At 31.5% G+C, this 9,870-nt stretch overlaps 1 protein-coding gene across 4 annotated transcripts; it reads left to right on the top strand.

Moving 5' to 3' along the window:
• Positions 1 to 4,580: 4,580 nt before the first annotated feature.
• On the top strand, positions 4,581 to 9,398 carry LOC102596190 (zinc finger CCCH domain-containing protein 53). 4 transcript variants are annotated; one of them, XM_006345322.2, is made up of 10 exons: positions 4,581 to 4,839; positions 5,058 to 6,324; positions 6,416 to 6,595; positions 6,681 to 6,866; positions 6,956 to 7,050; positions 7,162 to 7,404; positions 7,565 to 7,727; positions 7,904 to 8,128; positions 8,411 to 8,490; positions 8,636 to 9,398. In XM_006345322.2, exons 2-9 carry the CDS (start codon positions 5,237 to 5,239, stop codon positions 8,442 to 8,444), a joined length of 2,214 nt encoding a protein of 737 aa, XP_006345384.1. In that variant the 5' UTR covers positions 4,581 to 4,839; positions 5,058 to 5,236; the 3' UTR covers positions 8,445 to 8,490; positions 8,636 to 9,398. The 4 variants fall into 4 exon arrangements, with proteins under 4 accessions (XP_006345384.1, XP_015163338.1, XP_006345385.1 ...); XM_006345323.2 differs by having other exon boundaries at positions 4,582 to 4,839; positions 7,907 to 8,128; XM_006345324.2 differs by having other exon boundaries at positions 4,583 to 4,839; positions 7,904 to 8,007.
• Positions 9,399 to 9,870: the final 472 nt, after the last annotated feature.

Here is a 9,870-nt window from a genome sequence, read left to right as displayed (position 1 = left end):
CACCCACCTCTTTAATCATATCATAGTAGTAATATATTTTTAAATATTGTGTGTATTTTATAATAATATGAAAAAGTATGAAAGTGAAAGGTTGGACCCTATATGTATGTTGGTGGCCCCATATAGACAAGACTTCCAAATCATCAACTTAAATATAATTTTAATATAGAAAAAGCAAAGAGAATTAACAATACCACCTGCTTTTATGTTCTATTTTGGGTAAATTATCATAAGCCATGACAATTGATGTTTTCTCTGTTTCAAAATATTTATTGTGTATTTAATTTTTATTTTATATACTATTTTATTAAATTTGTTATATTTGTGTGTTATACTTAAAGTGTTTGTAAATAAGATAAAAATAAAAAAATAATTAATTTTATTTCAAAATTTCAAAATAATAAGTATTTTTAATAACAATAAGGAGTATTTTGAAATAAGGGAATATAACTTTTAAAATGTTCTTTCCATTCCAAACTTTTTATGTCTGTCACCTCCTTTGTGTAAAAACTCTGACAAAGAATTACTCTTGTAAAAATCATTTTCTTTTTAATACATTCTCTTTCAAGTTAAAAGATGTCATTTTTTTTTAGATTGGTGGATACTTAAGTTGAAGTGTCCAACTGTTATGACAGTTTATCAATTATGTGAGAGTTTTATTTCGTATTTTAATTAGAGTAATTTTTATGTATTTAAATTTTAGATTATACAGAACAAGTGTGACTGATTGTAAAAATGTCAACTTTTTTATAAAATAACATTTTTTAAATAATAATAAATAATATATCTTGTAAAGTTCTACATGAATAGTCTCTTTTTCAACTTCTATACATACAAAAAAACAACCTAAAATAAGCGCATTCAATTTTACATGTGTCTTTTGGGTTTAAGTGTATTTTGAAAAATAGTGTCTTTTCATGCATTAGGGTCTTAGTTTCTTTGTTGTTTTTTAAAAAATATTTCTAAACATTTTTTAAGAGTTATTTTGCAATGAAAAAAATTATTTCCAATGTTGGAATCCGAAAGATATAATCAAATTGAATAATTTTAATGAATCAAACTTCATTTGTTGGAGATTTCGCTAAAAATATTTTATGTCCTTGATTTATTATTGTTTGCATTGCCAAAAATTACTGTGAATGATATGAATTGACTAAAACAGAGAGGAAGAAACATGAAAAGGGAATCTCAAAAAACTACCGACTGCATATGAAAAAGGGAATTGAGGGTTCTTTCAATATTATAAATTTAATATTGTTGCCTATTATATAGATTAGATTCTTGAACTATCAAATAGGCACAATTGTATCAAAATTTTCTCTTTGATTTTGATACGTTATTATAGTCATAATAAAAAAATTAAAAATTAAAACTTGATTAAATTTTGAAAGAAGGTGTGTGTGGTTGGGGTGGCGTGGGGTGTGGATTAGGGCCCATTATTTTAGTTCATTTTAAGCTTAATCAATTTTTGTCCAAATAATTTTTTATTGCAATATTAATCCACCCATTTATTAATATTTTTAACCCAATTAAATTCAACTCAAGCTTTATTTGACGCCCCTAACCATCACATCAACACTAGCTTTACTTTACTCTTTTTTTTGGTTCAAATTTATATTTGATTAGATCCTTTTAAAAAAATGTTCTTTATCAAAACAAATTATATTTTTAGATATTTCAATAAGAACTTATTCATATAAAGTACATGAAAGAAAAAGGCAAAATCATAAATACATCCAAAATGGTGATGTTGGATAATATTTCATTCATGAAAATATGCAAATACTAGAGCAAGTGAAATAATATTAAATAAAACATAATTGAATCATGAATATCATAATATATTGCTTTTTAGAAATTCTAATATACCTCATAGCATTTTAATATTAAACTACTAAATTTCCAATTCTTTGCTTGCTGGGTAATAAGGCATCATTGGATCATGAACAACATAAGGTATTACTTTAACAAATTCAGTATAGCCCAAAATAGTTATGATAATAATAGTAGAAGAAAGCCATCAAGAACAAATTAATGTTTTTCTTTTCTAAATGTAAAAAATTCAACTATTCTTTATAAATTATTTTGGATTATTATGATTAATAATTTAATTAAATAGTATTATCATTTGTTAACTATGAATAAGTGATAGAAGTGTATGTACAACCTTATACATTCAACAACCATTTGGTTTGATATATTAGTTATGCATAAATTATCTGTATAAGAATTAATAATATAAGAATTGTTATGTAAAGATTAAATCATATACAAAGAATATGGTATGGTGAATAAGTAATATATGATTTTTTTATAAAATTTATCTATCCTACGATTATTTCTGTTTATATATACTCTTTTATTAATACACATTATTTTCATATAAAGTACTTGAATTGGAGGATATATAAAATATGAAAAGAAACACTCTTTTTTTTAAAAAATAAACCAAAAACAAACAAACAAGACACATATAAATTAAGATAAAGTAATATTTATTAGATTATATATAATAATATAATCTGGAGATAATCACAAACTTTTAATTAATCATGTTGTTCAATGAAATTACAAATAAAATTTTTTAGGAGTCGTTTGGTTTGAATACAAGTTATGATGAGATTACGATGTGATTAGCTATAATATGATAAATTATGTCGAAATTATTTGTTATTGAGTGTTTGATTTGTTGTATTCAAAATAATATGCATTGCATAAATTTTAAGAATAAGTTATCTGTTTACAAAAATACCCTTTATGAATATGCAAAGTAATGTATAAAAAGGATTAAAGGGATATTTTTGACATTTACCTATTTTATATACCATCCAAGGGGAGAGATACTTATTCCGATATTCATTATTAATCTAGAGATAAATTATCCCAAACTTACCAATCAAACAATAAATTAAGTGACACAATAATTTAATCTCATGACTATTTTTAATGTTATAATCCGCACCAAACAATCCTGAGTGAAAAGAGTTTGAATACTACTCTCCACTAAATAACAGCTGAAAGAAATTATTCTTGCAGTGAGCATTAACTCAATTTTTTCCCTCCAACTCTAGGCTCACAACATTGTATTTAACCAAACCAATAAACACATGCTCACTCCTACATTTTTTTGTTTTAATTTATGCGACGTAATATAATTACACACAAATTTTTACAAATATGACAAGATTTTACAATATTATACATCTAAAATAAATAAATTTCAAATAAAAGAATACACTTTTATAAATAATTTAATCAATAAATAAATTTTAAGTGCATCGATCGATTTAGTTTGGTTTTATATATTATCAATTCGATCTATTGGTTTTCATTTTTTAAATATGCTAAATTAATAAGATTTTTTTAATCGATTTTGACCCTTAATGATTCAATTTTCGATTTAAATCAATAAAAAATGCTTACAAAATAAATATATGACTTTTCCGATAATTTAACACAACAAGACAATAATGTAACTATACAAAACTCTCATAAAATAAAAAACAATAACAACTAACATGAAAAACACCATACAAATGCAACACAAAAAGAAATTAAGAGAAATAAGGTTCTTACTTTAAGTTTTGATATTTTGTACAACGTGAAGTGTAAATTGAAGGTTGAAGACCAAATTCAATAACCAATAAGACTAACAATTAATATTTTGTATAGATATAAAATAGTACATTACTACGATTTTAATGAGTTATTAATCATCCAATAATTCAATATTAAAAAATCAAAATCGAATCGATAATCCAATAATTTAAAAATAAAATAAAAGTAATAAAAATCCACTAACCTAATAACCAATAATAATAAACAAAAACATTTTTTGATTCAATTTATCGGTCGATCCCATTTTCGTATACTCCTAATTTAGCATTGTAAATACTACCGCCGTCCACTTTTAATTGTCATTTTTTTTAGAATCCAACTATAAAAACTTTGACTAACATTTTACGATATTGATATGTAAAAAATTGTAATTTATAGTACTTTTCGCATAATTTTTAAATATCTAAATTTATTTTTAAAAATATCAAATTAATGTAATCTAATTTAACTTTAAAATTTAGTCAAATTAACTTTTGAAAAACATGACAAATAAAAATAAACGGAGTTAGTCTGATTAAATACGAAATAGGTACGAAAGGAAATAAATGATAATGGAAGACTACTCAATAATGGAAAATCCAGAGTGGGTCCCAAATCTGCAATGAGAGCGTGTACTCCACTCGCTTCAAAACCGTGATTGGGGGATAATTTCACTTACCCTCGTTTGCAGCAATTATTATTATTAAAAAAAAAAGGAAAAAGTAGTGGTAGTAGTAGAGGAAAAATGGAGGGCTAGCTCACAGTCAGTGTGTCAGAAATAAGGCTAAACTAAAAATTACAAAGAGAGGAACGTGCACCAATTCAAATTAGATCTGGATCCACTTCACTCACTCTCATTTTTTTAAATTTAATTTAATCTTTTCTTGAAAGAAAGAGAAAAAAGATTTTAGCTTTTACTCACACTAACCCCCCAAAAAACAAAACTTGTTTTGAAGTGGGGGTGGGTGGGGGGTAGAGGTGAGGTGAGGGAGGGGCGTGTGTTTGAAATTTAGTGGTGTTACTAGTATTAAATATTTATGGGTTTGCTGTTTCTGTTGCTGTCAAGCTGGTGCTGCTGCTAGTACTGCTGCTTCTTGCAGGCTGCATAGAAATAGAGAGGGCGGTGGTTTAGGTTATTTTCTTTTGCAGTGTGTTAACAAACCCATGTAGGGAAAATTTGATCAAAGTGGAAAAAAAGAGGAAGTGAAAGATTTTCTAGTAGAAAAGAGTCATCTTTTATGGGTAAAGCTCTAATCTTTATGTTTCAATTTGGTAAAATAAGTTATTTGTTCTTGTTTTGCTCATCTGTGGTTTGTTGTTGTAACTAAAGCTTTCAGCTTTCTTTATAGAGAAATACAACTACTTTTTTTTTCCTTTCAATTAAGAATCTGTTCAACCCCCCACGGGAGATTTCTACTTTTAAGAGTTTTTCACTTACTTTCTTGGTTGTTTTTATGCAGGAAGAGTAAGAGAAAGGAGTAACTTGAATCTTGTTAAGAAACAGCTGGTGTTTTGCTAGTTGGTAGTGGAAAAGAAAGGATTTTTTTTTTCTTGACAGTCTGTACTTTAGGAAAGACAAAAAGGAAGTTTTAAGGGTTGGAGTTTGAATCTACTACCAACCCAAAGAAGAGAGGAAGTTATGGATGCATATGAAGCTACAAAAATTGTTTTCCAAAGGATTCAAAGTTTGGATCCTGAAAATGCCTCAAAAATTATGGGGATTCTTCTGATACAAGACCATGGTGAGAAAGAAATGATTAGATTGGCTTTTGGTCCAGAAGCTTTAGTTCACTCAGTGATTCTTAAAGCAAGAAAAGAACTTGGTGTTTCTTCAAACTCACCTTCTACACCTTCAACTCCTTCTTCACCTTCACCTTTTGGTGGTTCAGTGTGTTTTTCGAGGCAGAATTCTTCTTCTTCAGCTACTTCTGGTAGGATTCTTGGTGGTTTAAACCTTCCTTCACCTCTTAGCATAACTAGTAACAACAACCACTCTTCAACTGTTTCTGCTTCTTGGAGTACTAGTCCTAGTTTCTCTGAGTTCCAAGAAGCTGATCTAGTTAGTCCTAGTGCTTCCAACATCTCATATACTGCTGCTAGTACTAATGGAATGAACAATTCCACCATGAATTCCTCTGCTCCTCCCTTTTATTGCAATGGAGAAGTAGACTTGATAGATGAGTTTCAACTACAGGACCAGCTTTCTTTCTTGAATGATGGGTCACCAACCTTGGGGCCTAAGAATCCTGATGTTTATTACCAACAGCAGCAGCAACAGCAACAGCAAGATTTAGCCTCAAGTCCAAGTGGGGATTCCATGCTTTTCTCTTCATATAACTGGGGTGGTGGTGGCTGCAGCTCAGTCAACGGGCTCTCTCATAGAAGGAGCTGCTCTGTGAGTGATATATGTTTGGGGGCTGATGACCCAAGTGGAGGACTTGGCTGGAAACCTTGTCTCTATTTTGCTAGAGGGTATTGCAAGAATGGAAGTAGCTGTAGGTTCCTTCATGGTGCTGGGCCTGGTGAGGGCGAGGTTGGGTCACCAAGCAAGTTTGAGATGATGGAACATTGCCAAGAACTTCTCAGATCTAAGTCAGCTCACCAGCAAAGACTAGCCACAGCTTCTCAGCTCATGGCTTCTTCTAACTTCCCTCTCTCTCCCATGGCTGCTAACAAATGCATCAACTTTCTTCAGCAGCAACAGTTGCAGTCTGCTGAGAGTCCCAGGTTTGAACCCCCCCTCTTCCTTTCTTACTGCCTCTATGGTGTTTAAAAAAATTGGAACTTTGGACTGATTCTTGATGTGATATTTCTACAGAGCAGCTGCAGCATTGATGATGGGTGATGACATGCATAAGTTGAGCAGAAGTCGTTTTGAAAGAGGGGATTTTGGACTGAATGGTGGAGCTGGAATAGCAAATCCAGGTTCAAGGCAAATTTACTTGACATTTCCTGCTGATAGTACTTTCAAAGAAGAGGATGTTTCCAATTATTTCAGGTATTATTAGTTTGAAAAATTCAATGTATTAAGGTTGGCCCCCTCATTTTGGTTTCTTAAATCTTGTTATTCTTGATTTTTCTAGCACTTATGGGCCTGTTCAAGATGTGAGGATTCCATATCAGCAAAAGAGGATGTTTGGTTTTGTTACATTTGTTTATCCAGAGACTGTGAAGACCATTCTTGCCAAAGGAAATCCTCATTTTGTATGTGATGCTAGGGTGCTTGTCAAGCCTTACAAAGAGAAGGGCAAAGTCCCAGAGAAGTTTAGGTATTAATCCTTTTATTACAAGTACTTACTTCTTATGAAGTTTTTATTCTTTATATTGATTAATTTTGATGTTGGGGTTGAAATTGCAGGAAACAACACCAACAGCAGATGGAGAGGGGAGAATTCACTGGATGTGGTAGTCCTACTGGTCTTGAGTCCAGTGATCCTTATGATCTTCAGCTTGGTAAGTAACAACATTTCAGATTGATTTCTGATATTTTTTTTATCTCTAGAATGTGATGGCTTCCCAAAAGTTTCAACTTTTAATGCTACTTTACTTATTGTGATGGACTAGGTGCAAGAATGTTTTACAATACTCAAGATGCATTGTGGAGGAGAAAATTGGAAGAACAAGCTGATCTGCAACAGGCAATTGAGCTCCAAAGCAGGAGATTACTGAATTTACAGCTTCTTGATGTCAAAAGGAGCAACCATCATCGCGCCCTTTCCATGAGTGCTGTTATCCCATCCCCACCTCACTCTCCAGGCTTCTTCAATCAAAATATGGTTCGCTCCACAGACTTTGGCATCCTAGAAGGTATATCTTGAGTTTTGCTTCAATAGAGTGGAATGAGTACAGATAGATTTTGCACTCAATTGAAATGGTAGCATAGTTGGTTGAATAATTAATGGAAATGAGGTTTTAGGCTAGAAGTTCAGAGTGAAGATGTTGATATTTGGTGTTTGTTTTGTTGCAGAGAATGGTTTTGCACCAAAAATGGCCAATTTTACTGCTTTTACTGCTGCTGAGCAAAAGAATGGAAATCTCACTGCCAAGGAGAGAGAATGCTTCACAGGTAAAGATGAAAATAGCAATGGCAAAGAAAGTTCCAAGAAGGAAGCAAGTGATTTTCAAGAAAGGTAACTATTGTAAATTTGCCAAAGCTAGTATAGTTTTTTACTTTTGGATACATGTCTCTGTTAAACCAAAGTCAATCTTGATGCATTTGGTAATAACTCAATTTGAGTAACTACTGCATTACTGACTTGTCTGGTTCTTGATTCAAGTAAAATTTGACAACATGACTTAAATGCAGCAGTTTGGAGCATAATCTCCCAGATAGTCCATTTGCATCACCTAAAGCAGTTGGAGACTTTATCACAACTTTCTCAAATGAAGCTGCTGGAGATGTTGACAAAGGTGCTGGATTAAATGCATCATCCTCTGCTAACAATAATATGATCCCTTCTTCCTCCTTGTTACCTGCTACTAGTACTCTAGACATGACTCCTTTCAAATCATGTTACTTCCAAGTGCCTAGGTGCATTTCACCACTCGATTTTCCTACTCCCATGTCTTAGTTATTTACGTGTTCTTTTATAGAAAATGTTCAAATTTACCCCTCTACATTAATTGAACTCCAAACATAGATCGCGTGGTTTTCACGCGTCAAAATTATTCAACGGTAACGGTCGGGCAACGGTACGACCAATCTAAATGATAATAACGACATTTAGTCATTTAGGGGTATTTTTGACTGTTTTCCATATTAGTTACATGTATAATTATTCTAATCATATTCCGATAATGGTGATTATTGCAGGTTCCCTTCCGGACATGGCACCATTGGAATGTAGGCCTGGACAGCTTGTTATGTTACGTAGTTTAGCTTCCTTAGTTTAGGTAAGTTGTCACATTTTCTTGGCTCATTTAATAAATCTTCTTTCCCTTAGACACAAAACATCTTGGTACTCTACTTGTTTCTTTTATTGATGATGTTGGTTACATGTTTTTTTTGGCCTTTTCTTGTGTCTTCTTGTTTCCACAGGAAGGAAAGAAAGAACGATGACGAACCGTAACCAAACCCCAAAACAAAAAAATACTACTCTGAAGAAGCAAGCCAGCATCAGTCAGGAAAACACATACCCTACTTACTACTACTACTATTATACAAAATATGCATAAATACATAAAAAAGAAGAAGAATGATGTGTGACAGCCATGTTGTAAAATGTATTTTCAGTGTCTTTTTCCCATATCTCTCCTTTAGTTGAGGCTGGATTCACATGTTAAAGAAAAAGGATAATTAGCCATAGGTACAAATAAGTAAAATCCAAAGTATCACTTGTAATCTCCTTCCTCCTTTACCTAAGCATTATTGGGTGTCCACTTGTGTACTTAAGACATCCTAAAGGTTAACTAGTTGTAATTTTCTTTTGTGTTGTTGTAATCACTTGTATAGAAGATGAAGATGATGAAGCACAAGGCAGAAGAGTAAATCAAGACTTCAAGTTGAAATATATGTAATTTCAAAATACTCATATTAGTACAAGGCAAAGGCAAAGGCAAAGGGGAAGCTCTTTTGTTTGTAACTTTTTTATTGTATGCTTTTAGCATGTAGACATTATATTAGTAAGCGTCTTTTTACCATATATTAGCTTGCTATCTTTTGTAATTTTCCTTTTTTTTTTTTCCAACTCTTTGTTGTAATTTTATTATAAGAATATTAAATAGTGTATCAATCAAAGATGTAAACAGACAGAAAAAAGGAGGAGGAAAATGGAGGAAGTTTCATAATTTAGTAGCTTTAATTGGTGTCTTTTTCTTAATGTGATTTGCTTTTTATTATCTCTCTTTTTAGGAATTTGTCTTTTTATTGCAGTTGTCCTTTTCTCCTTCTTTATTTTATTTATTGGGGTGGGGGGGTCAACATACAGACAGACCATCACATGGGATAGTACTGACACTTGAATGTGGGTCCTACTAATCAATATAAGTAATTTATTTTGTCATGGTTTGTGGGTCCCATTTCACCAACACCCACGTGACTGTCCATGTTCTCTCTCTTTCATATTCTGCATGTTGTACAATAGTGCATAAGTAGTTGTACCACCATGTGAGCATTGACAACACTCCTGAGCTTGATGTATATTATTAGTTTTGTTCTTCATCTATTGATCTCTCTCCTTGACTTGACTAATTAAACTTATATTCACCCTCGATCTGTCACATGACATAACAAGTGATTTTAAACTCTTGTGTGAGAATAGAGCTCTTAATAAA

Source organism: Solanum tuberosum, unplaced genomic scaffold, assembly GCF_000226075.1.
Source record: "Solanum tuberosum cultivar DM 1-3 516 R44 unplaced genomic scaffold, SolTub_3.0 scf00068, whole genome shotgun sequence".
In the NCBI taxonomy this organism is placed as follows: Eukaryota; Viridiplantae; Streptophyta; class Magnoliopsida; order Solanales; family Solanaceae; genus Solanum; species Solanum tuberosum.
The sequence above is the reverse complement of the archived record's forward strand: the minus strand, read 5'-3'. Positions and strand labels throughout refer to the sequence as shown.

Excerpts from the sequence above, each read along its gene's own strand:
- LOC102596190 (XM_006345322.2), top strand. The coding sequence starts at position 5,237 with ATGGATGCATATGAAGCTACAAAAATTGTTTTCCAAAGGATTCAAAGT. Across the intron at positions 6,325-6,415 it reads CAGTCTGCTGAGAGTCCCAG|AGCAGCTGCAGCATTGATGA; the intron begins GTTTGAACCCCC and ends ATATTTCTACAG. Across the intron at positions 8,129-8,410 it reads TGTTACTTCCAAGTGCCTAG|GTTCCCTTCCGGACATGGCA; the intron begins GTGCATTTCACC and ends TGATTATTGCAG.